Source organism: Chionomys nivalis, chromosome 5, assembly GCF_950005125.1.
Source record: "Chionomys nivalis chromosome 5, mChiNiv1.1, whole genome shotgun sequence".
Lineage (NCBI taxonomy): Eukaryota > Metazoa > Chordata > Mammalia > Rodentia > Cricetidae > Chionomys > Chionomys nivalis.
This window is the reverse complement of record NC_080090.1, coordinates 69045443-69072419: the sequence shown is the minus strand read 5'-3', so window position 1 is coordinate 69072419 and position 26977 is coordinate 69045443. Positions and strand designations below refer to the sequence as shown.

The 26977-nt window shown below is 39.7% G+C and overlaps 1 protein-coding gene across 6 annotated transcripts in view; it reads left to right on the top strand.

Annotated features, from left to right (window-relative positions):
* Edem3 (ER degradation enhancing alpha-mannosidase like protein 3) overlaps nucleotides 1-26977 on the top strand; it is a 70220-nt gene that overhangs the window by 5172 nt on the left and 38071 nt on the right. For all 6 annotated transcript variants that reach the window (XM_057769458.1, XM_057769456.1, XM_057769454.1 and 3 more), the window contains exons 3-6: nucleotides 18187-18287; nucleotides 19082-19121; nucleotides 23240-23352; nucleotides 25053-25206. In XM_057769458.1, coding sequence (XP_057625441.1) covers nucleotides 18187-18287; nucleotides 19082-19121; nucleotides 23240-23352; nucleotides 25053-25206 — 408 coding nt within the window. The remainder of the gene's footprint in view (nucleotides 1-18186; nucleotides 18288-19081; nucleotides 19122-23239; nucleotides 23353-25052; nucleotides 25207-26977) is intronic.

The following is a 26977-nucleotide window of genomic DNA, read 5'->3' as shown; positions in this document are numbered from 1 at the left end:
GTATTTCTGTCAGTGGTTGAGGTATGGGCATTTCTTTACCCAAAGGCCAGTTCAGCCAAGAAGAAAGGCTCCGGGTGGAGTGTCTTTGGTGCTCAACATTCTCTCGGGAATAGAGTGGTGTTGCCAGGAGCAATTGTGTCTCACTACCACAAAACTCTGAGTTAGATTAAAGGCCTTTTTCTACAGCTCTTTGAAGAGGTTGAAGATTATCTATCTATACTGAGTATAATCTCTATGTATCTAAAGAACCTGATTAGTCTAATTATAAATGACAAACTTAGAATACTATTGATCTATATAATTCTCAATACCTATCTAACTTAAAGACTAAGACAATAAATAACTGTGAAACAAATGAGGACAATGACCTCCAAATATAAGCAATGTACAAATATACATTGCAGTATGGTAAATATATATCAATACACAAGCAATATGTAAATATCTTAATCAGAGGTAGAAATGTACACTGCAATATGGTAAATATATACAATATATATCAATACAATATATGTCAATACATAAAAAATGTTTTTAAACAGAGGTAGAAACATGCATGCATACAATAGTCAATATAATTTCACTTTGTATCAATATATAAGAATCGATACCAATACATTTGTCTCAAAACAATAACTCACAAGTACCAACAAGTACCAATCTATTATCCCTCTTTTTTTTTTTTTTCAAATGATCCCTGAGCTTATTATAAAATTCCTTCCCCAACCCTCAACCATATACCAATTTATAATCAACCCCTAAATGATGTCCCTAAACCCAAGGGCAAACTTTACTGGGAGAGGGGACGTCGTCCTCTAGAGTTACTTCCAGCTGTCATGGGGGCGACGTTCTTTCTGGGGGATCCTGTGAAAGTAAAATGATGGTTAAATTTCAAGATCGATGTCTTTTAAAATTGCAAATAGTCTCTGAGTATTTTGTGCAGGTCTGGCCAGAATGTTGTATAAGAGGTGCACCATTTCAGCTAACCAAGTTGGGATCGTCTTGTGCAGCTGGTACCCAAAACAGGTCTTGTAGTAGCGCTATCGGTATCATGACGTCATATCAACCAGGTGGAGTCGTTGTTATGGGGCCCCATCTTCTTCCTGGAAACTTTAAATGTCACTTCAGGAAAAACTCATTGTTCATTGTGAAAAACTTAAACATCAATCATATAGACATACACACACACACACATACACACACACATATATATTCAATGAAAGGAATGATAGATATATTCAATGAAAAGTATGATAGATATGAAGAAAAGCAAAGATGTTTTCTAAACTCATATTTCTTTCTGTCCCCTATCATGGCTCTTGACATGAGACAGAAACTCCAGAAACTCTGGGTTTTTCTCTTACCAACAGGCTTGGAATTGGAGAGGGACTGAGCCAGAGTCCAACTTCAAAACCAGCTCTATAAATTTAGAAATATGGTTTAGTATATTTTACTTACACAACTTATTCAGTTTTCTTAATAGTTCCTATTGGGCAAGTATTTTTCCATCTGTCAGTATCCAAACATCCAGGATCCCTTGAATTTTTCAAAGATGAGTGTTTTCCTGTGGAGATAAGAACAGAACCCTGCCCCCATTCTATATGTTTTTCTTACCACCTGTAGGAATATCATCATTGTGGATGAGTTGTCATTTCTCCTTTCCAAGAGGTTTCTCCTCTTCAAATCGAACCTTTATTAATTTTGATGGTATCCACAATTTTTCTTCTCCTGTGGAAACAAGAGCAAAACCCCTTCCCCAACGTAGCACATCTCCTGGCTTCCATTGAGAGGTCAGCACATCTTTGAAATAAATTGGTTGATTTAGTTCAGCAGACTTTTCTATTATTATCCAATGTCTTTCTGCTGCTGTCGTTCCTTTCTCATTAGCGTTAAGAAAATTCAAGGTCAATAAAGCATTATGTAATCTATTTCTGGGGGTATTTTCGGTCCCTTTCTGTTTGTTCAGCATATCCTTTATAGTACGATTTGATCTTTCTATAACTGCCTGACCTGTGGGATTATGTGGTATACCTGTAATGTGTTTTATATTACAATAAGCAAAAAAGCGTTTCATTTTCTTAGATACATATGCTGGACCATTGTCTGTCTTTATTTGTGCAGGTATTCCCATGATGGCCATAACTTCCAATAGATGTGTGATTACTGAATCAGCCTTTTCTGAGCTCAGGGCAGTAGCCCATTGAAAACCTGAATACGTGTCTATGGTGTGGTGTACATATTTTAATTTACCAAATTCCATAAAGTGGAACACATCCATCTGCCAGATTTCATTTCTCTTAGTACCCTTTGGGTTACTCCCTGCAGGCAACGGTGTTTGATTATAGAAGGAACAAGTAGGACATCTCTTTATAATGTCCTTAGCTTGTTGCCATGTAATGGAAAATTCTTTCTTTAGGCCTTTACTATTGACATGATGCTTCTTATGAAATTCTGAGGCCTGCAACACGCTTCCAATCAATAATTGATCAATCTCAGCGTTGCCTTGTGCTAGAGGACCAGGCAGACCTGTATGGGACCGGATGTGTGTTATGTACATCGGACAAAGCCTGTTCCTGATTATGTCTTGTACCTGGATAAACAATGAAGTCAACTCTGTGTCATCTGGTATAAATTCAGCAGTTTCAATATGCAAGATAACTCTTTCTGCATATTGTGAATCTGTAACTATATTAAGAGGTTCTTTAAAATCCCTTAGCACCATAAGAATGGCATATAATTCTGCCTTCTGGACAGAATTATAAGGGCTTTGTTCCACCTTACTCAATTCATCTGACTTATAACCTGCTTTCCCTGATTTATTTGCATCAGTATAGAATGTACGGGCTCCAGTTATTGGAGCATCACGTACAATTCTAGGAAGAATCCAAGAAGTTCTCTTTATTAGGTTAAGTCTACCACTTTTGGGATAGTTGCTATTAATTTCTCCCAAAAAATTAGCACAAGCTCTTTGCCATGGTTCATTGTCTTCCCATAACTTTTTTATTTCTTCAGTAGTAAAAGGCACTATAATTTCTGCTGGGTCTATACCTGCTAGTTGACGAAGTCTCAGTTTACCCTTTATAATTAATTCAGAGACTTTTTCCACATAAGTTTTTAATTTTTTACTTGGTTTATTAGGTATAAATATCCACTCTAAAATAATATCTTCCCTCTCCATTATAATCCCTGCATTAGAAATTCTGGAAGACAATATGACTAGGATGCAGCTAAGATTTGGGTTCACCCTATCCACATGTGCCTCCTGTAATTTTTCCTCAATCATTGTCAGTTCCTTTTCTGCTTCAGCTGTCAGTTTTCTTGGACTATTCAAATCTTTATCACCATCTAAGGTTTTGTTTAAATGAACTATTAGATCAGGTGTTATCCCAACAGCTGGTCGTAGACTGGAAATGTCTCCTAACAATCTTTGGAAATCATTAAGAGTCATTAACCTGTCTCGCCTAATTTGTGCCTTTTGCGTTTTAATTTTCTCTAACCCTATTCTGTAACCTAGGTAATTAATAGAATTTCCTCTTTGAATCTTTTCAGGGGCAATTTGTAATCCCCACCTAGGCAAGACTTTCTTTACTTCTTCAAACATCCTTTCTAAAGTATCTTTATTTGAATCAGATAACAAGATGTCATCCATGTAATGGTAAATTATGGACTTGGGGAATTGTTTACGAATTATTTCCAATGGCTTACTTACAAAATATTGGCACAATGTAGGACTATTGAGCATACCCTGTGGGAGGACAGTCCATTGATATCTCCTATTAGGCTGAGAATTATTATAAGTAGGCACTGTGAAGGCAAATTTTTCTCTATCCTTTTCTTGTAACGGTATGGTGAAAAAACAATCTTTCAAATCAATAACTATAAGAGGCCATCCTTTTGGTAATAGAGAAGGCAAAGGAATTCCAGATTGTAGTGGGCCCATAGGTTGAATTACCTTGTTGACAGCTCTTAAATCTGTCACCATTCTCCATTTACCGGATTTCTTTTTTACAACAAACACAGGAGAATTCCAAGGGCTGGTTGATTCTTCAATATGGTGAGCATCTAGTTGCTCTTGCACCAGCTGTTCCAATGCCTGTAATTTATCTTCAGCTAGAGGCCACTGTTTGATCCATATTGGCTTCTCAGTTAGCCATTTTAAAGGTAGGGCTGTTGGTACCTCTAAAGGTTTGGTATTTGCTGTATGTTCTTGTACAGCCTGAATGGCTGGTGACCTTTTCCCATAATATCTCATCATGTCCTTCCCAGAGTTATGAGTTCCTGGAACTACAGGAATGTTAATCTGGGTATTCCATTGCTGTAGCAGGTCGCAGCCCCATAAATTTATTGCGATATTGGCAATATATGGCCTTAGTCTTCCTATTTGCCCTTCAGGCCCTATGCATTCAACCCATCTTGTGCTTTGTTTTACACGAGATAGGGTTCCAATTCCCAGGAACTGAACATCTACCTCTTGAAGAGGCCAATTCGGATGCCAAGATTCTGGAGTAATGATACTTACATCCGCACCTGTGTCCAATAAGCCTTCAATAAAAGTGCCATTTATACAGACTCTTAGCTTTGGTCTTTGATCATTAATAGAAGTCTGCCAAAATATACGTTTACTCTGTCCTACTGGGTTTTTTGACTCATCCTCCATGCGTAATTCATCATTTAGACCAGTAATATTTTTTACAGCAGAAATTGGAGCTTTTAATTTTCTTGGTGAGGCACGTTCTCTACTGTGACTGGGAATGACTGGGCCACTGTTGGCTTGGGGGCCTGCGAGAGGCCCCTCAAGGAGTTTCCCGACTGTATCGGGTTGCCTTGTCTGTCTGTTGTGGACCTGCATTCGTTGGACCAGTGTCGGCCTTTACCACATCTCCTACATATACCTGAAGGCCGAGGTCTCCTATTTTTGTCATTCCCAGAAGGGATATTATTCCTAGAAATCCTTTGCCTGCAATCCCTTTTCAGATGTCCTAATTTACCACAATTAAAACACCTGGCAGTTTGATGTCTCCTCATTGCTTTGGAAATCGCTTCTCCTACCCAAGATTCATCATTATAGCTAAACGTCTCAACATTCATTGTATGCTGAATCCATTCATCCATAGGTGCTGATCTAAACTTTAAAGGCCCAATTATCTTTTTGCATTCTATGTTTGCATTCTCAAAAGCTAGAGATTCAAGAAGTAGTCGTCTAGCTTCTGGGTCTGTTACCCCTATGTCCAGAGCCTTAATTAATCTTTGCAAAAAGTCAATAAAGGGTTCTCTCTGTCCCTGCCTAATTCTGGTATATGATTCAACCCTTTTTGCTGGATCTTGTAGCCTATTCCAAGCATTTAAAGCTGCTTGGTGACATAAACACAGTACTTCATCATCATAAAGAGCTTGGACCTGTGGGTCAGCATATTCTCCTACACCAAGAATTTGATCTTGGGAAACCTCCACACCTTTTGCTCTTCCTTGCTGTTCCATATGTTTGGATTCTTCTCTGAAATAGATTCCAAACATCAAGGAAGGTCCATTATCTAAAACTGCAGACACTAACTGATGGAAATCGTGGGGGGTAGCTCTAGCATTAGAAGCCCAAGTCCTTATCATTTCCTTAACATATGCAGAGTGCAAGCCAAAGGTAACTATAGCTTGCTTAATTTCTTTTAGATCATTCATTGCTATTGGCATCCATCTAGCTTCTCTGACTCCCTTTGAGCCTTTAGAAGTTGACGCTTTGTCAGAATGAATTACAGGGTATGTCGCTAAAACCCTGGGTAAGCCAGATCTAATAGCTGGTGGTGGCATTGTATCCTGTCCTTGTGCCTTCTTACTCTGTTCACCAGCTCCAATAATTTCTTCAATCATTTCAAGTCTTTTTATCATTGTCTCTCTTAAATCCTGAATCTCCTGAGCTACATGTGTTTCTAGTGATTTCACTGAGGTATCAATTTTTTGGTCCCCATTCTGCACCTGTGATTTCAAAGCTTTTGAATCCTGAATCTCCTGACCTGTATTAGTTTCTGGTAAAGATTGCATGGTTCTTAGGAGTGCCATAATTTTCCTAAATAATAGAATATTCAAAAGAATACTGAAACCTAGTAACCAGTAAATTAAGTTATCTCCATAGTCGTATAAACCTTGCATGAAAAAACCCATTGTTTTGGTAGTCAAAATAGTAAAATTCATGTTGGAAACGAAAACTGCCATATTACCTATTATCCAGCAGGTGGCGCTGTTCCCAAGTCGCGACGAAAACGGGGTCCTGTTTCAGTGTCCGCCTAGTATTTGTTAAAAACTGGGAAATGCAAGTTGCTCAACAAAGTAAATGTAATTAAATCAATTCCGTACACGGAACCATAAACCCAGAATCCAGGGGTAGAGAAGAGTAACCCGGAAGCTGTGTATGCCTCCACGTGAGAGTCGTCCCAAGGGGTTGCAGCTTTCTGCAACCGGTAACCGTGTGCTCTGGTTCACTCCGCTTAAGAGCTGTGCTTGCAAGGGAGATTTGAAAACGATTCAGAAAAGAGCAAACCACGTGGGCAGAGACTACGTGGGCCTGTGGAATTTAAATCCACGTAGCGAGGCAAACGATAGGCTGCGTGGGTACTTGAAGTCAATCTGAGGTGTCTAAAGGGAAAATATAAAGAACTGCAGCAAGAAAAGCCACTGCGTGATGATTTATGTTAAACTGCTGGCTCCACGCACAAGGCACAGGCCGCAAGGCACAGGCCGCAAGGCACAGGCCGCAAGGCACAGGCCGCGGCCGAACTGGCGGCCGGCAGCCGAGCGGGGGGAAGGAGGGGTCCTAAAACCAAACGTTGGGTGCCAGATGAAGGCGCAAGTCATAAACAATCCCACACCAGTTTGTAATTGTGATTAATAGGGTGGTATTTATTTAAAGGGGAATAAACTTACAGATCACGGTCCCAGACAACAGCCCTCTGCGCACGCAATTGGGAAGAAGTCTAGTTGCCGGAACCGGAGCAGGAAGTAAAGAGAGAGAGGAGGGAAGTGGCCGCTTTTTTTAAAGGGAAAGATACCACGCCCCAATGGGCTGGTATCTTGGTGGCTATTGGCTGGAGGAGCGGAAGGACCTCCCGCAACATTCCTGGTGGTGATTCTTAGGGAATCAGTTTATTCAACAGGTAAGAAATTGAAACCAGATCATAAACTTTGTATTTAAGCAGTTTACTTAGGTGCTGGCAGCAATTGAAAATGTGCGTAGGTGAACAAGGAAAAGATGTTGTCTCTGGCTTTAAGGGGTGTCCTTTAAGAAAAACTACATTGCTTTACAAACCTATGAAACAAACCATTACACAAGAGATTCTCTCACCCAGCTTTGTCCATATGGTACTATGTGGATTCTGAATTGAGTGCATCCACCTTCTGCTGATCCATTGTCTCAGAGTGTTTCAGAGGTGCTGAAAGATGAAGTAGCAGCTTCCCCTGAAAAGGGCGAAAGGTTCTAGGGAAGAGAAAATAGGAAGCAGATTTTAAGAATTAAAGTTTTGCATGTAAATTTTTGTAATTTTGTAAATATTTTAATCAATTTCTTCTCATCTCCTTGTTTTTACATTTAAAACATGCCAGGATATCTTCTTTTATGATTATAGACTAAATGTACTTAGCAAAATTTGGCATAGAGCTAACTTAATTATTTTTAAGATACTTTTCACGTGATTCAGTGAATCCATGTTAATTTATATAAGGAAGATACATTATATATCTATATCATTATTCCCCTCTTTATATATTTTTGTATTTTATATTTATATGTCTGTGTGAGTGTATGCCATGTGTGGGTATTTGCGAGTCCAGAAGAACGTATCAAACCTTAGGAGCAGGAGTTAGAGATAGGAGGTTGTGAGACATCAAACTGGGTACTAGGAAGAAGAACCAGGTCTTCTGGAAGAGCAGAAGTGCTCACAACCACTCGACTATGGTTTAAACACGGCTCATATTTGATAGCCTTTTTTCTCTTTTATTAGTGCTTGCTTAGAGTCAAGTTTGACTTTTCAGTGTTTCTAGACTATGATGGTTATGAAGTGTTGGATGTAAACTTTGAAAACACGATTTTAAACTTACTACTCATTGTGACTGTAGCTATTCCTTTAGTGTTTCTTTCAAAATCTGTTACTACTTGTTAGTTTTGTTTAATTTAGCAAGTCTAGGCTAGTGGTACAGAGATAATCAGATGGACCCCTTACAGGACCCTCAAGTTGTAGCCAGCTCATACAAGTAAACTTTTTTGTTTTTTTGTTTTTTGTTTTTTGAATTTTTCGAGACAGGGTTTCTCTGTAGTTTTTGGTTCCTGTCCTGGAACTAGCTCTTGTAGACCAGGCTGGCCTCGAACTCACAAGTAAACTTTTGATTCCAGAGTTGAGCAATGATAAACAGCTAGATGGACTGGCCATATTTTAAAGCCCTCTGTGTAAAAGTTTTATTCATTTACTGTGTGTGCATATTTGTGTGTGTGTGTTCCTGTGTATGCATGAAGGACAGAGATTGGCACTGGGTATCTTCCTCAGTCACTGTGCACCTTACATCTTCTCTCTGATCCTGAAGCTCACAGTTTGGCTAGACTGGCAGCTCAAGGGGTCCTCCTGTCTCTGCTTATCCAGTGCTGAGATAGGCATGAATGGCCATGTCTGGCTTTTGTATGGGTTCTGGGGAATCTGAACTCATCTCTTCATGCTTGTGGGGCACTTTACTGAGGTACTTAGGTACGTCTCTTTATAAAGTATGGTATCTTTAATACTTTACCCATTTTCGGTAAATAGCAGAAAGTTATATCAATACATACTCAATGGGGTTTGTGGCAGAGTGGCTACTGAGGGCAGCCCTCACAAGCTTTCTGACCTTATTACTAATTTGACCTAACTGTGTAATATTGCTATTAGTAACTATATATATATTGAAATGAGAGGAATTTCAAGTATGTAGGTTTTAGGGTTGGATGACTTAGATGTCAAATTCTATGTTGGCTTTTGTTCACTTAAGTCCTTAACTGATCAGTTCACTCCCTTAAGTCAGGTCTTGTAAAATGAGGACAGTTGCAAAGGATTATTGTAGACTATAGATTTTCTTTAAAAACAGAGACCCTTTATTTTTAATTTTTAATAGCCAGCTTTTATATGTCATGTTTAGCATAGTACTTGAACACCTAAGTGCTTATTAAATATTTTTTAAAGAATGAAATTGAATTCTTGTGAAAATGAAATCAAATGTTTTCGCATTTGATTATTTAATACATCTTGCCTTTTAAACTAAAGAAAAAAATTAATAAACTTCTTTAAAATTGAAAGTTGTGGGGGATTTTAGGGTCTGTGAACTTCCTTGTATTGGTCACCTGTGCTCAGTGTGAAGCGCCTGCTCCCCGATAGGCTTTAATAATGTAGAGCTTGAGCTTGTCCTCGCTTCTCCCTATTGCCGGCCGTGCTCTTCCTCACCCGGCTCTGCAGCTACAGCACTTTCTTGGACCGTCTTGGCTCCCACGGGAAAGAAATGGCATTTTACAAAAATGGACATTATAGTGTAGTTATGACCACAGACTTGGGACCCGGAAGAGGATACCCTGACCCTGAGGCGGTTCTGTCACTTACCAGCCTGGAAGGAGGGAGGGCTAACCTGATCTAACCTGATCTCTGAGCCTGCCAGTCCTTTACCTGCCTTACAGTGTTGTGCAGACATGACTGTCGTCATTCTATACAGATGGCCTAGTTAGAACTAGTGTCTGGCAAGTAGAAAGCACTGTGTATTATCACTTATTGTCAGAGATGGAAATTTCTCTTGTAAACTGAATGTAGTATCACATGCCTCTAGTCCCAGGACTTGAAAGGCGGAGGCAGGAGGATTACAACAAGTTCCAGGGCAGCCTGGTCTATCTATCAAGTTTTAGGCCAACCAGGACTAAGACCCTGTTTAAAAAAAAAAAAAAAAAAAAAAAAAACAAACCAGAAACCAAAAAGGGAGAAATTTCTCTCCTAAAAAAATCCATGTAGATTTGAATGCCATCTGTTTCTAGGTTGAACAGAGAACTTCCCGAGAGCTCACACGTCCTTCATTGTCTGGGCATGTGCTCTTCAAGCTTAGTTTTCTATCTGCTAATGAAATACAAGATTCTCTGTGTATTATTTTTTGATAGAATGTCTTGCCAGCTCCAGGTAGATTATTATATCTCTGCCATCCTTGGAGTTAGCCTGAGACTTTCTGACTCTGTTATTGGCATAGCTATTGATAGTATAATGATCATTTGACAAACCTTAGTCCCCGTCAGACTGTGGTTAATTCTCAGTGAATTAGTTGCACAGATGGCTTTCTCTTTTCCCTAAATCACATGGAATTTGATGTTTATTTTGGCAATTGTTGCATAATTTTACTTAACCCTAGACTATAGTCACTCTGTGGCTTCTAGAAACAGGTTTTGCTTATCTGTGCTCAGTTGAGTTTCTAAATTAATGCAGATGATACAATGATATGTATCAGGGCCACCCTTGAGAACCTGGGGAGGATGGTGATGATGGTTATGATTATGATATTTGTCTCCCAGTGTTTATCCTGGCTTCTCTGGGCAAATTGTTGTTAGCAAAAAGTGTACTTTTTTTAGACCCCCTAAGTATTACAGATAAGATTGGAAAGAATTGAAAAGTATCATTTCCTTTGACTAGTAAAATCCTCCTAATGCTATAATCACTTTCAGTTTGATTCTGAAATCAATGTAGTCTTCTTATTTGTTTGCTTTGAGACAGTCTCCATATGTGGTACAGAATGACCTTGAGACAGTCTCCGTATGTGGTACAGAATGAACTTGAGACAGTCTCTGTATGTGGTACAGAATGACCTTGAGACAGCCTCCATATGTGGTACAGAATGACCTTGACCTTGAGACAGTCTCCCTATGTGGTACAGAATGACCTTGAGACAGTCTCCGTCTGTGGTACAGAATGACCTTGAGACAGTCTCTGTATGTGGTACAGAATGACCTTGAGACAGTCTCCATACGTGGTACAGAATGACTTTGAGCTCACTATGTAGCACAGGCTGACTTCAAACTTGTGATCTTCCTGCATCAGCCTCTCAAGTGCTGGGATTACGGTTGGCACCATCACACCCAGCTGACTAGTTTGCTATTTTAAAATGCAGTCACTTTGGATCTCCAGATTTATGTCCATCTACTTAGTATTGCCCCCCCCCCCTTAAAAGTTAATTTCACAGCACACAGTTTACCACTTTAGTCATTTTTAGGAATGCAGTTCTGTGGCATTTGTCACTAGAATATAATTTTTCCTGTCTGAAACTACACGAGATTTTTCTTTTTAATCGTTTATTCATTAAAAAGAGTAATCTAGAAACAAAAATGTTTTAGGAAGGGTGCTAGGTCATCTGGTAAGTGTGAGTTTGAGATTAGAACAAACTGCCAGACTTCATTTGCATTTCCCACTAGCAATGTGTGCGCTCGGTTACTACACATCCTCTCAAAGATGGGTGCTCTCCAGTCTCTTCATTTTAGCCTTTCCAGTGGGTGTGTGGTAGTGTTTCTCTGTGACTAATGCTGTTGAAAAGCTTCCCATGCATTTGTTTTATGCTCATGTATCTTTTTGGGTGAAGCATCTGTTACAATTTTTTATTTTAGAATCAAGTCTTTTGTCCTGTTATTGCTGCGTTGTAAAAATTATTTTATAACCTAGATGGGACAGCTTTATCATGTTTTATGGATATTTTTACAGTCTGTACTTTAAATTTTAATTTTTCTTTCTTTTGAATTTTAATTTTTCTAACATTGATGTTAGAAATAATTTAAAATATGACCAATTATGATTTAATCTTTTACTTTAAAAAAGATTTATGCTTTTATAGTTTCCTAAAATTACTTTCCTAGTCCATGTTCACAAAACTTTTCTTTTTTTGTTTCTAGATGTTTTTATAACTTTAGTTTTTTCACTGAGACTTAAGACTCATTTTGAGTTAATTTTGCATAGATGAGATAAAGGTGTGAGTGTCTAGTTATGTGACACCATTGTTGTGATGAATGCTTGTCCTTGTTCACTTACTCTGACACCTGTGTGTGTGAGGAAATGCTTTGACCAGGTAGGTAGGGAGGTAGATGGGGAGATGGGGTCTCTCGAGGATTTGTGTTGTTTGTCATTGCTTTAGACCAATATCACATTTGCCCAATTTTTGTAACTTTGTGCTAAGTTCTCAGCTCAGCAGTGTAAATCTGCTAGCTTTGTTTTTCTTTTCTAGGATTGTTTTTGACTATTTTAGTTTTTTGTGTGTGTGTTTCTATTTAAAATTCAAAACCATATTGCCAGCTCTATTCAAACAATCACCAATCAGTAGATCAATTTGGAGAGAATTTCTTTTTTCTCTTTTTCTTTTTCTAAGACAGGTGTTGAACTTGTGTAACCAAAGACCACCTTGAATTTCTGATCCTCCTCCTTCTGTCATAAAAGTGCTGGGTTCAGGTGTCAGGTGTGTGTCCTCATACCAGGCTTGGGTGGAAAACTGATTTCCTTTCCTTCCCTTCCCTTCTCTTCCCCTTCCCCTTCCTTTCCTTTTTTTTTTTTGGGGGGGGGGTCCGAGACAGGGTCTGTCCTGGAACTAACTCTTGTCAACTCACAGAGATCTGCCTGCCTCTGCCTTCTGAGTGCTGGGAGGCGTGCACATCCACCACCCAGCTGAGAACTGATTTCTTAATATTAAATCTTTAATCCATTAATACTGTTCCCCTCAGCACTTATGTAGGCTCAGTCATATGGTTATGATTTTAGTTGTTTTTAGTAGAATAAAATGTCTTCCCTTTATCTAATTACAAGTGGTACTAAAACCTCTCTGGGCTGGTGTTTTGACTTGACTCTATAACTAAATTGTTATCTCGAAGCTGTAGTAAATTGAGAGTCCACTATTTAGCTTGGTTTTTCTCCTCTGTCTCTCGTCAGGAGCATTCTCTACTTAGTTTCTGCAAGACTCCTGTCACCTCAGTTTCATTTCTGAGTCATAATTATTATGTTTTTCGTGACTCTTGGTTGTATCAACATGACTGTTTCCCCTTTTCTAGAAACACGTTGTGAAGAAGAGAAGTTGCAGTGCTCACAGCCAGCCATCTGAAGCCTGCTGCAGCTGTGTGTTGCCACGTGTGCCTTGCTCTGGCCTTCTGCAGACTCTGCAGTGTGCCTTGTGGTTAGCCTGAAAGAAGACAGTGGCTTTATTTTTATGTTTAATCTTGAGACAAAGAGCATGGATTATTTTTACACCTTAGGTCAAAGTTACTTTGATTATTCTGCTTTGTATTTGCTGTGGATATTTTTGTTATCTAGATAGGTTCAGGGTTTCAGTTTTTATATTTAATTTGGAGACCAGGTTTCAAAACAATAGTTTAAAATAGTAAGGAACTTTTTACCATAAAATTAACATGATGTCTTTTTGCAAAATAACTTTAAAATATTAAAAAAAACTTTGAGCTTTTTTTACATTTATAACTTACATGTATTAAATATAAAGCAAAGCAAGGAAATTATAAACACTCTGGGGAATCAGTTGTACTGAGACACAAAAATAATTAGGAATTTATGTTGAAATTTGTATTATTAAAAATTTAAAAATATAGTTTGAAATTCAGAATGTGATGATTGTATATGAATTCTAATTATGTCATAAATATTTGTTGCCTAGAATCATCTCAGGATGAATTATTATGGAACATTCAATTTTTCTGAAAAGTAGGCTAAGAAATAGAACAGTGTTGTTGACTGTAACCACACAGTCAAGTATACAGAAAAAATGAGAATTTTTAAAAAGGTTTATTTATTTTTATGCGTAGAAGTGTTGTTTTTCCTGCGTGTATCTAAGTGTACCATGTACATACAGTGTCCTTGGAGGCCAGAGAGGGTGTCAGATCCCTGGAACTGGACTTACAGGTATTGGTGAGCCACCTTCTTAATACTAGGAACTGAACCTAGGTCCTCTGAAAGAGCAGCCATTTAGTCCGGTTCTATTGCTTTGATAAAACACTATGACAAAGCCAGGAGGTGGTGGTGCACTCTTTTAATCCCAGCAGGCTGATCTCCCTCCCAACAGCTTCTTTGTGTAACATATATTGATGTATTTTCTCATCTAGTCACTTCAACAAGCCAGTGAAGAGGTATTTTTATTTCCATTTTGTACATGAGAAAGCTGGAGGTTCAGAAAAGTACTATCAACCGGGAGGCAGAGGTAGTGGGTCTCTATAAGTGTGAGGCCAGCCTGGTCTAAAGAGTGAGTTCCAGGACAGCCAGGACTACACAGAGAAACCCTGTCTGGAAAAACCAGCCAACAACCAACCAAACAAAAAACCACTGTGAACAAGATCAGTTTGTAGAGGAAAGGTTTTATTTAATCATAACAGAGTAGTCTGTCATCCAGGGCAGTCAGGGCAGGAACTGGAGGTAGGAACCAATGCAGAGGCCACAGAGGTGTGCTGCTTACTGGCTTGTTCTGCCATGGCTTTCTCAGCCAGCTTTCTTACACCATCCAGGGCCACCTGCCCACAGGTGACACTGTCCCTAGTGCGCTGGGCCCACTCATACCAGCCAGTAATCAAGAAAATGCACTACAGACTTGCCCCAGGCAGATCTTCTGGAGACGTTGACTCAGCTGAGAATCCCCTGTACCAAAAGACTCCAGCTCGTGTGGTGTTGACAGAACTAGCCAGGACAGACAGCAAGTGCTGTCTAACTGCCGATCCATCTCTCCATCTGCGAAGCTGAGACCCTTGACAGAGCATTGGCGGTTCCTAACATTTGCCTTGTGGTCTGGGAACAATTCCCAGTGTGTCAGATCTACTCAAGGGAGTCGAGCCGCGAGGTTTTGTCTCCTAGTTTTGATTTCCCCCTCAGTTTCTTCATTCTTGAGTTTTGACTTTTGAGTCTCATCTTGGTAGACTGATTTGCTCAGGAAGTTTTCTGGATTTGAAACCCCAGAGGTGTTCTATTTCTCTGCCAGGTTTACTCCTCCCTTACTTGAGAACAGCCTGCATGCTTAGGACAGCCATGCTTTCTTTCCTTCAGAGGCCTGAAGACACGGCACTGCAGTCTGTTCGCACTCGCTGGTAGTTCTGTGGAGTCTCCAGGAGTAGTGTTCTGTGTGTGCCGTGTGTTCTGTGTGTGCCGTGTGTGCTGTGAGGCTTGTTTTATTGCTCAATTGCCCATAGAGTTCTTTTTTGTTTTGTTTTTGTTTCAAGACAGGGTTTCTGTGTGTAATAGCCCGGCTGTTCTGGAACTAGCTCTGTAGACCAGGCTGGCCTTGAACTCACAGAGATCTGTCTACCTCTTTCTCCCAAGTGCTGGGATTAAAGGCGTGCGTCATCTCTATCCGGTGCCTGATTACTTCTTAATTCTTAAAGTTCACAGAAATGTTCCCAGTTGCGTGTCTGAATCTCTACATGCCTCTTCTACATCTCTGTTACCCAGACTCCAGACTCACTGCATGTAGAAAGTAGAGACCCAGCACACCAAGCACACAGTCTTTATCAAAATTTTCTGCTGGTTATGGATAAAAATGAAAAATAGTAAACTTAATTAGTATTTTTAATATTTAAAGTATTAAAAACTGGAAACTAAGGCCTTTGCTGTTTGTATGAAGAGCTTCCTAGAGGTATAGGCTTGCTTTTTTAAAACACAGGACAAGCACCTTCCCAGGCATGGGAGGCGTTGCGTTCCTTTCTAATTCTGGATGACCAGCGGGCATTTGATACTTTGCTCCATTAGTATCATGAAATATGTCTAGAATTTCCTTTGTAGGATTACTTTCTCTGTGACATCTTTGGCCCTTATGTCACAACCAGTTTCTTAAGTTACATCAGTAATTTGGTTGATACTTCATACAATTGGGAAAGAATGAATTCTTTAAAAAGTAGACTTTACAAAATTGGCCTTTGAGGAACAAATAGCATTAAACATTAAGAGTAAAATAAATTCCAGTTAGAGAAAATACTTAATTGTAGTGTGTGTATATGCATATATATGTGTGTGTGTATATGTATATATATATAAAACATAATGTATGTGTGTGTATAGGTACATATAACAAAATATATGTGTGTGTATATGTATGCATGTAATGAAATTTGTGTGTGTGTGTGTGTGTGTGTATGTGTAATGTTTCTAGGGCCTGGAGCATTCCTGAAAACCAGAAACCATGAAGAAAAAAATGAATAGATTTACCTACATACTTAAAGCTTATAGTGAAAACACTGCAAACAGAAATTAAAAACTAAACAAAGAAAGGATAAAAGATATTTACTTGTATATAACAGACCATATTAATTGAGTCTCTTTTGGCAATAGAAGTAGCCATTAGTAGCGTACAAATAGGCTTTTTTTCCAGAGTGGCTAATATAAGAAGGTGTGTATCCTTATTAATGCTCGAACTTGAGACTTTTTTTTTTTGGGGGGGGGGGTTTTCGAGACAGGGTTTCTCTGTGGCTTTGGAGCCTGTCCTGAAACTAGCTCTTGTAGACCAGGCTGGTCTCGAACTCACAGAGATTCACCTGCCTCTGCCTCCCAAGTGCTGGGATTAAAGGCGTGCGCCACCACCGCCCAGCGAACTTGAGACTTTTTTTTTTTTAACCCAGAAGATTGGCAAACTACAGAGCATCAATCATCTCAAATGTTAAGAGTAAATTGTAAATTGATATCCTGCTTGGTAGTAACTATCAAAAATTCAATATCTCCTTGACTCATCTATTTCTAAGTGAGCCACAGAAATCACACATGTATGAAAGGTGACTGTGTCTACAGATGTTTTCCGATCATTCTTCATGTCATACATACGGGAATAAATAAATGTATCCGTACTATGCAACCTTCTGAGGAGCTGGTTTTGGGTGTAAAGGTATGGGCTCCTGAGTCCGGTGACCAAGCTTTGAATTCTGAATTCATCATGTCGGCTGCTCAACTTAGGCGTACTTATTTCCTGGGTCCTGGGTCCTGGTTTTCCCTGTTAAATGAAGACAATTGAATCTCCCTCAGAGGATTGTTGAAATAACTAAACTCCTTGATGTATAGATAGAGGATAGAAAATAAATATGAGTTACAATTTCACTTTGTTATTAAAGTATTTCTGAAACATTCCAACATGCTGGGGTGCTGGGGTTGTCTTAGTTACTGTTGGATTGCCATTGATGAAACACCATGGCCAAGGCAACTTATAAAAGGAAGCATTTAATTGGGGCTTGCTTACAGTTTCAGAGGGTTATTATCATGGTGGGGAGTATGGCGGCAGGCAGACAGGCGTGGGGCTTGAGCAGTAGCTGAGAGTTCACATCTCATCTGAAAGTTGCCTACAGAGAGAAACAGACAGACCAAGCCTGATGTGTGTTTTGGGACACAAAGCACATCCCAGTGACACACCTCCTCCAACAAGACCACACCTCCTAATTTTTCCCAAAGAGTTTCACTAACTGGGGACCAAACATTCAAATATATGAGCCAATATTTTTCTCATTCAAACAACCACAGGGGTACCTTGTGTTTTGAGTAAAATATAAAACAAACTTGAGACCAGTGATATAGATGGCAGTAAGTACCTGTTTGTGAATGCAGTTTCTGGATGTAGGTCAGTAACTGTAGAGTGCTTGCTTGTCTCATGTGCCTCAGGCGCTGGCTTGGCACACATAGTACACGTACATATAAATAGGAGAAACCCGGATATCCCTACTACTGTTCATTACCAGGAGAAAGGACTGTATTCTGTAAGCCATTAAACTGATCTGTGTTCTGTTAAACGTTAAAAATAAAATAAGTCCCACCTCTTATCTGGGCATGGCAGTATGTACCTGTAATACCAGTTCTCAGAAGGCTAAGCCAGGAGAATTGTGGGAAACAGGTCAATGTAGGCTATATAGTGAGACCCTGTCTCAAAAAGAAATGTTTGAAATAATACATGTGCATGTATTTGAGTGTATTAATACATGAATAAATCTAAAGGACTGAAGGCTGGTCTTAATGGTGGTAACTTCTAGAGAGTAAAATTCCAGGAGGGAAATCACATTAGCAGTTTTTAAAAGAAATTTTAATATGTTTCTTTCCAAGCATGTGTTACGTTTTCAGCTGTCCACAAATTGTGTAAATAGTTCACCTTTTACGTCCTTCCCTCTAAGTGGTGTCTGCTTTCTCTCCCGTTCTTTAGTGACTAATTAAGGTTTTTCTGCAGGAACATGCTTACCCAGCCGATGAACTCATGCCTTTAACCTGTAGAGGCCGCGTCCGAGGCCAGGAGCCGAGCCGGGGTGATGTAGATGATGCCTTGGGAAAGTGAGTATGAGCATGAGGCTTAGCATGGCATGTCAGAGTAGCCAGGCCCCACTTGGAGAGAAAATTGACAGCCACATTTCTGGGGCTTTGCCAACTTTAAATTCTGTTTTTTCACTTGTTTGTGTATCGTGTATTCATGTTGACATGTGTGCCGTGGCGGAGGTCAGAGGACAGTTTTCAGGAGTCAGTTCTCTCCGTTGACCATGTGCGTCCTGGGGACTGAAGTGCTTTCACCTACTGAGTCCTCTCACTAGCACAGTTGACCAGGTTTTAAAGAATGCCTTAAAAAAGAAAGGAAAAGAGAATCTTCTGTAAATGTTTTATTAAGGTCTTATTCCTTCCTTTTTTTTTTTAAAGCAACTTATTTCTTAATATCTTAGAAATGGTAGCTTATTAAACTGGGTGTAATGTTAAAAGAGCTATGTAACTTGGATGTCTGTAAAATGTACATGCGGGCATCATCATGTTCTAAGGGGCCACTACATATATATCTATGTGATATATTTTAATTGATAATTACTAATTTATTTGTGATGCTGGGATTGGACCCCTAGCATTGAGCTTCTGTGTTTTGTTTGTTTTAAAAGGAGTCGATGCAGTTTCAATACATCCCCAAAGATACCTAGAATGTTTCAGATTGCTGGGTTGTTTTATAGATCACGTTGCACTGTAGATACATGGAGGAGCTGCTTACTAGAAACTATAGTAGGATGTAGATAATTCTACTTACACATACATGGATGAAGCATTTCAAGTTCTAGTGTTATATGTATCTTGTTACACTTGTTTCTTAGGTTTTCCCTAACACTGATCGATTCTTTGGATACTCTGGTGGTAAGTTCCATTTTTCTTGGACTTGCTTATTTTATAAGTTTCATGATATCCACACTCAAGTAATATAAATGTAACCAGCATACTATGTATGGAATAGAAGCCATAAGAATTTAAGATGTTCAAATCTTTACTTCTCAATAAAGCTTGAACTTTACATAATATATAACATTGCTGAGTTAAGTCAAATTATTGTCAAATGCAATCATGTAGCATAGTGGAGATACTCAAGTAATTTATCAAGGTGTCAACTCATGTCTCCCCTGCCTTTGGGTAAGGAGGTTAAAGCTTTTGAAAGAATGTAATTTGGAAAAATACTTTGTTCTTGTTGTATCATATATGCTACATGATGCTGAACTTTTTATGCTGTGCTTACAAGCAAACCTTGTTTTCCCCAGCCAGACTTTGGCTCTCTTTTCCAACCCATGTACTATAGAAATCGTGTTAATGAGAATTAGTTTTGGAGTTGTTTGTGGTAGAGGGGCGAGACTGTGATTCAGGCGCCATGATGCTGAAATACTGTCTGTCCAGTGTTTTATCATTGGACCATTAAGACCATCGTGGAATGTGGCGTGATTCATGGTTCTCTTTAAGGGTAAACGTGCACTTTAAGTTAGCATTCCAAGTGCTGATTAAAACCAAGAACAAAACAAGATAAGGCATCTTTCAAGAGCAGGAAGTTTTTCCTTCCTGATAGTTTTCCTGTATTTTCCCCACCACACATTCTTAATTTGAAACAGAAATCTCACCATGCTAGCAGCTTAGAGAGTGCCTCTGACATTCAAATAACCCACTCAGGTTACTGCTCTTTGATTGTTCTGGCGAGGGTTAGTCCTGCTTCCCTCTGACGTTACTATAGCCACGGTGAAAGTGGATTGCTTAGACCTTTCCCTGCGCTAGAGTTTTGAAAGTCACAACTTCACTTAGCAAAGATGAATAAAAATGCAAAGATACTGTTAGATGTCGTATTTCTGATTTAGTGGTCCCTGTTTTTTGCATATCATAGGGAAAAGAGAGAACATACACAAAATATCCCAGCAGATGTAAGCATCTGTTATGGAGCTGTGCAGTCCCTGGGAAGCTACAGCTGTCACCTAGGAGACTGGAGGATGTGCTTTCTGTGTAGCTGAGTGAGGCACAGGGCTCGGCATGGGGTGGTGAGGAGCAGGAGTAGTGAGTGACAACACTGGAGAATGCCGATACTTCTGCCTCGTCTGCTCGTCCCTTCAGATAGCAGATGCCCTCTCGTTTCTATCTTAATCTCTTAATTTATTTTGGACTTCAGTTATTATTGTTTTATAAAATATTTTCAGGCATAAAGGAGATAAGGTGGTTCTAGACTGTGTAGCATTCCTATATTTAGAAATCTGTCAACTTCTCTTATTGGGTAACCACAAATTATTATGAAGATAATATTTTTAAAGTTAGTTCTCAAGTAATACTATTAATTTTATTACTATAACTATTAATGTTATTACTAGTTCTGGACTAATAATGACAGCATTATTTGGGATATAATTAGAAATACAAATTGAGGGCTGGTGAGATGGCTCAGGAGGTGCGTTTATCACCCAGCCAGACAACCTGGCCAGCAGGACCCACATGGCAGAAGGGGAGAACTGACTTATCCAATTGTCCTCTGACACATACACACTGTGGCAATGTGTGCCTACACACAAACACAGGCATACACAATAAATGAAATACTACTTTATAAAGTATTTTATTTCAGTCTTTTCAGGTGGGAATAACCAAAGTAACTACAGATCATTGTAGAAGTGGAAGTGAACAAATTATTTTGAATCTTTAATCATTTTCTTAAGTGTTTTCTTTTGATTTTAAGTGGAATTGGAGAAAAGTAGGGTACTTTCAAAGGTTTTCTTGTACTTAGAGTGGGGGTATTATCTTGCATGCTTTTATCAATGCAAGTATTAGTGTTTCTAATTGAATTTGCCTTTTAAATGCTGATTATTTTTAAATTTTGTGATTTAACAATTTGAAAATACTACCAGCACTTGTGGTGATTAGTGTACAGAACCCAGCCATTTTTATTTTGTTTATAACATAATATGTTAAGTCAGTTTCTCTTGCCATAGTTGGAATTTTAAATTTAAAATGTTTAAAATACTAGTTTCACCCTGTTGTCATAGAATCAGACATTAAAACATTGCACTTTTAAGTCTGATTACTGTGAAATCTGAAAAGGCAGCAGTTACCGAAACAGATTAGAAGAATGGAGGGAAGGCAGAGGCCCAGACTCACCTTTCGTTACTTGGTAGGAGATAAAGAGACAGATGAAATGGTGATCTGTTAGAATTAATTCTGTAGCTGATCAGGGGCACCGATAGCCTCTCTTTGAAAGTTTGGCATTGGTGCTCCTGTGGTGTGTGTTTGAGGAAGCTCCTGGGCTACTCGTGAGGGAAGTGTGGCTATAAATTAGAACAGTTCTCAAGAGGGAGACCACAGAGATTAACCAGGTAATAAGAAAAAGAGATGGCCATGGGGAGAGAGCAGTTGTTTCATGGGGAGGGCGATTACTCCGCATTTGCTGCTGTGGGGCTTATGTGCCTTGTGAGAGTGGGAAGAGAAACTGATCAGCTCAGAACCAGGTTCCCATTGACTTTGATTGGGACTGTCCTAAATTTTACTTGAATTTTAGTACTCTTAGGGAATCTCTCATACTTAGTTAGGATCAGATCAAATTTCAAAAAGTACTGCAAAGTATTGTCAAACAAAAAGATTAAACAAAGGCAAGCTTCTTTTACTGCATTTGTCTCTAAATAGCATTTAATCGGGTTCCTAGATGGAAAAATGAAAGCCGCCTTTGTAATGACAATGACCCTTTTTCATGGAGCTCATTCCAAGAACTCACAGAGGTTTCAGTTGAGTCACGAGTCTAGACCGTGTGATTATAATAGTGATGATATTAAACATTGAAAATCAGTACTTTCGTCAGACACTCTGGCTAAAGTATTGTAACACATGACCACATTTAAGAAAATGGCTCTACGGAGTAGGTCCTCCTTCCTTCATAGATGAAGGAATATGCTCAGAGTTGGAAGTAACTTGACTTGAATCACAAGTCACCGAGGTCAAAGAACCAGAACTCACACCAGAACCTGTCCTTAACCATAACATTATACTGCTTCTTTTGCCAGTGGGATACCCGTGGGGTAAGGGTGGCATAGGGTAAAGGCTTAGACTTAGTCAGGTGAAGATAGTACTTTCTTTTGGAGTTGGCAATTTCTTATTTTACACACACACACACATGTGTTTGTTTATTCTGTGTGTATATGTATGTGGGTGCAAGTACCACACTTTGTGGTACCACTTGCAGGGGTTGGTTCTCAGGGATTAAGTTCAGGTATTCAGGGTTGGCAGCGAGTGCCTATCTATACCCACGGAGCCACCTCAGCCCAAAAGAGCTTAGTTGCTAAGATGATGCTTGATGAGCAGGATGATATTTACTTTGGTCTGACTTAGAAGCCAGATCCCAGCAGAGGACCTCTCATGTGGCTCTAGCTGTAGTCATGGACAATGTATGCATGTATACAAGTATGTACAATGTTTAAGGAAGAAGAACTAGAAGTAGGAAAAGAGTTCTCTATATATCCCTGACTGTCAGCTAAGTATGAAAAAGAATCTTTTTATCTGAATCACTTGGTTCTAGAAGTTTGTGTTTTATAACATGCCATAGTCTTTACAGGCTGTACATTCCTGATCCAACAGCCCCAAATACTTGAATACTTAAAATGCTTGCAATCTATAACATTCTGAGTGGTGCCAACAAAATATTCAGAACCTAAAAATTTTAGATTGATGCATTTTGGATTTCAGATTTTGGGCTTAGAGACGTCTAGCCTGTATTGAGTCCACTCTGAATTCCTGTGATAGGTCCTTTAGAGCCCTGGAAGTCTGTCAGTGTGTAAAGATGCTCCATTGTTTGCACATTTCAGTTTACACATTATCACATTTTTTATAATACTTAAGGGTATATTATTTTGTTGCATCATTTTTCTGAGTCTTCAAGTATGCTAACATTAACTTAGTGTCTCATTCTGAGGATAATTTTTTTTCTTGATTTGGTAGAAAAGACTTATTTCATTCTTTTCATTTCTTAGGTTTTAAACAAAACGAAGGAATTTGAAGATGCAGTGAGGAAAGTTTTAAGAGATGTTAATTTAGATAATGATGTAGTTGTGTCGGTCTTTGAAACAAACATCAGAGTCCTTGGGTAAGTGTGCAGCACTAAAGCTATAGTGCTAATGTAGAGAAGCTGCAGCTGATTATTTCTGAAGGTGGTAAAGAAGTTTCTTATGCTTAAAAGATTAAATTGTGTGTGTGTTGGGGGGGAGATGGTTCAACAGTAAGAGCACTAGCTACGCTTGCAGAAGACCCAGCTGCAAGTCTCAGTTCCCACATGGCCCATCACTGCCAATGACAGTCCCAGAGGGATCTGATGCCTTCTGGCCTCCAAGGACACTGCATGCACGTGGTGAACAGACATTCATGCCGCTGAAACACCCCAAAACATAAAGCTCTAATAAATAAACAAACAAACAAACAAACAAATAAATAGAAATCCGGGCATGGTGGTTCAGGCTTATGACCCTGGCGCTTTGAAAGCTGTGGCAGAGGAAGAAGTCTTAAGTCCAGCCTGACCACACAGTTAGCCCTTACCAGCCTGACCACACAGTTAGCCCTTACCAGCCTGACCACACAGTTAGCCCTTACCAGCCTGACTACACAGTTAGCCCTTACCAGCCTGACCACACAGTTAGCCCTTACCAGCCTGACCACACAGTTAGCCCTTACCAGCCTGACCACACAGTTAGCCCTTACCAGCCTGACCACACAGTTAGCCCTTACCAGCCTGACCACACAGTTAGTCCTTACCAGCCTGACCACACAGTTAGTCCTTACCAGCCTGACCACACAGTTAGCCCTTACCAGCCTGAGTGAGAGTGAGGCCTCTCAACACTTTCCCTTGCAAAGAAGATAAAATCTGGACTGTTGTGTAACAGCCATGGGGATAACCTTGGATTATGCTGTAACACACACATCCAGTCTTTGGAGAGACCCAGACCGCTGGTGAGGTTTCCAGGAGCCTCCACAGTTGGCCGGTCAGCATTAGTCAGGAGCCTCTCAGAGAAGCCAGATGAGACTCAGTTAACAGTCTTGCTCCTCAGGCAGTCGGAAATGCCCTTGAGGGTTAAAGTGTGAGATTATAAAACTATTTCATCCCACCGTTAGGTAAGCTTATGTTTGGTAGCTTTTGTAATTCTCTGTCCCATCTCCTTGTCAAAGTGAGCTGCTCTCCAACTAAATGTAAGAAGTCCTTGCTCCTTAGAGATTATTAATCCTTAATGATGATAAAGGTGTTTTTAATTTTTAAATTTTATAGTAGGAGTCAAAGATTTCATGGTGATAGAATTAAACTTTAAATTTATTTTAAAAATGTTTGGCTTGTTTGTTAAAATATATGTGATATCTAGTATGTTTTTGGTTTAAAAAAATTTTAAGGTACTTAAGAATGTTAAGTACTTTATATTAGTTTGTATATTTTTGAATTTATTTATTTGTTGTATTGTGGGGAGGTGCATGTAGGTCAACTTGTAGGAAGGAGTCAGTTCTCTACTTGTACTAATGTAGTTCATACTCTGATCTGCAGCCTTGGTAGCAAGTGCTCTTACCCACTGAGCCTTCTTTCCAGCCCCTAATGTTTCTGTTGTTGTAGTTTTTAATATGTTGGCTATGTGATGATAATAGCTTGTCATAAAATGAGTAGCCAGCAAAAAAATAATTAAATTATTCTGTAGCCGTTCCTTATGTTTTGTTTGCATTTTGTGGGGACAAAGGCTCACACCCTCTTGGGTATAGCTTGTAAAGAAATGTGTGATTAAATTACAGGGAATATTTTGTCTCTGATCCTAGGGGTCTTTTAGGTGGACATTCCCTGGCGATCATGCTGAAAGAAAAAGGTGAATACATGCAGTGGTATAATGATGAACTTCTCCAGATGGCAAAGCAGCTGGGCTACAGACTCTTACCAGCTTTCAACACTACCAGTGGCCTTCCTTATCCGCGAGTAAGTCACTGCGAACAAGTGTGACTCTCTTGACACTTCTGTGTCATTTACAGGATGAATTCCTGTTATCAGAGGCGTTCCTCTCCCGTGTGAAACTGGAAAAAGATGCATCAAAGCTGGCAGCAAAGCTATATTGGTGTATTGGCTAACTTACGTTTGAGCAACGTGAAGATTAGATTAGCATAAGCTTTCCTTGGCCTCAGTGTGTCGTAGATCTGCTGCAGGAGGAGGAGACAGACTGCAGTGTGGGCCAGAGTTGTTGCTGTGAGTAGGAAGGTGCTACTCTCCCAGGAGGGGGGTGTGCAGGAAGACATTCAGGAGCAGGGACCGTGCAGCGGGCTTAAGAAAAGCTCCAGAAGGAGGCTGGGCGTGACCCTTACAGCCTGTGGTGGGCAGACTAAGGGAAAGGGGCTGCAGTGTGGGCCACTTGGTCTGCACTATCTTCATGTGGTTATTCTCAGGCTTATCATACACTTGGGAAAATAGAATTACTAAAATATTTTTTTATTAAATTGCTTTCAAAACTTTTGCATTCTCCCTGGTCCATTGAGTGTCCCTTAACATTGAGAAATCTTTATAGCTTGGCAGTAGACTGTCTAGTGTTCTTTTGTATTGCTGTGACAAACACATGACAGAAAACTAGAAGGGCTTAGTTAGGTTTATGGTTTCAAAGGATTAGAACCCATCATACCAGAGTCTTCAGGCATGGCAGCAGGAACAGCTGAGAGCTCACGTCCCACACATCAGGTGGGCAGCAGAGAGCACACAGGGATGGTGGCAGGCCAGTCCTGTGACTGTCCTCCTCCAACAAGACCACACCACCTGATTCTTTCCAGATAGTGCCTCTAGCTGGGAACCAAGTATTCAAATGTGAGCCTATGGGGCTATTCTCATTCCAACCAGCCTGCTCCGGTACCTCAGTGAAACTATTTTCCACTCAGAACAATACCTAGTGCTCTCTCAAACCCCCAGGGACTTGTTTATTGCATTCTTTTAGGCCTACCCTCTCTACTGCCTGACATAGCTTCTCTGAGAGTGTAGTCCAGCCAGGCTCCTTCTCTGTAGTTAGGAATCATGGTTGACTGAGTGTCGCTGAGCAGTGTGACCCAGGTATGTGCTGGTCATATCCACTGATTCCCACCATGTGAGTCATCACGCCTGACACGTTTCTTTAATGAAAGACTAGAGTTAAACCCCTTTTTATTTAAATTTCTAGTTTGGATATTTTTCCTTTTTTTTCTTCTGTATGTGCACACTGTATGTATGTTAGTGTGAGCACATGCTTATATACGTACGAGTTGGTACGTGTGTGTGTGAAAGGCAGGTTGGGTGCAGAGACGAGGTAGAGGTTGGCTGTCTTTCTTCAGTCTTTATTTTTTTGGAGACAGGATCTCACTGATCCTAGAGCTCATTAGTTTGCCTAGGCTAGTATGAGCCTATACAAATACAGGGTTATAGGAGCGTGCTGCCACCCCCAATAAGGTCCTCGTGCCTATGCTGTGGCACTGACTGCCCTTTCCCTGGACCCAGGTTTAGTATTTTAAATAGCTCTCTTGTAAACAAGCTTACATACTTCCTTTTTTGTAGGTTTTTTAGTTTTTCCTTTGGCATGAATTCCTAGAGAAAAGAAGTATGAAATGCTTTTTAAGACTTTGAGTATTACCAGACTGCTTTAGGAAGCGTGTGACATCAACGCTATACAGTCATTTTAAATTGAGAATTTGTTGAAATAGGAGCGGCGGGGCTGCATCCCCGGCACCCGGCCGCCCGC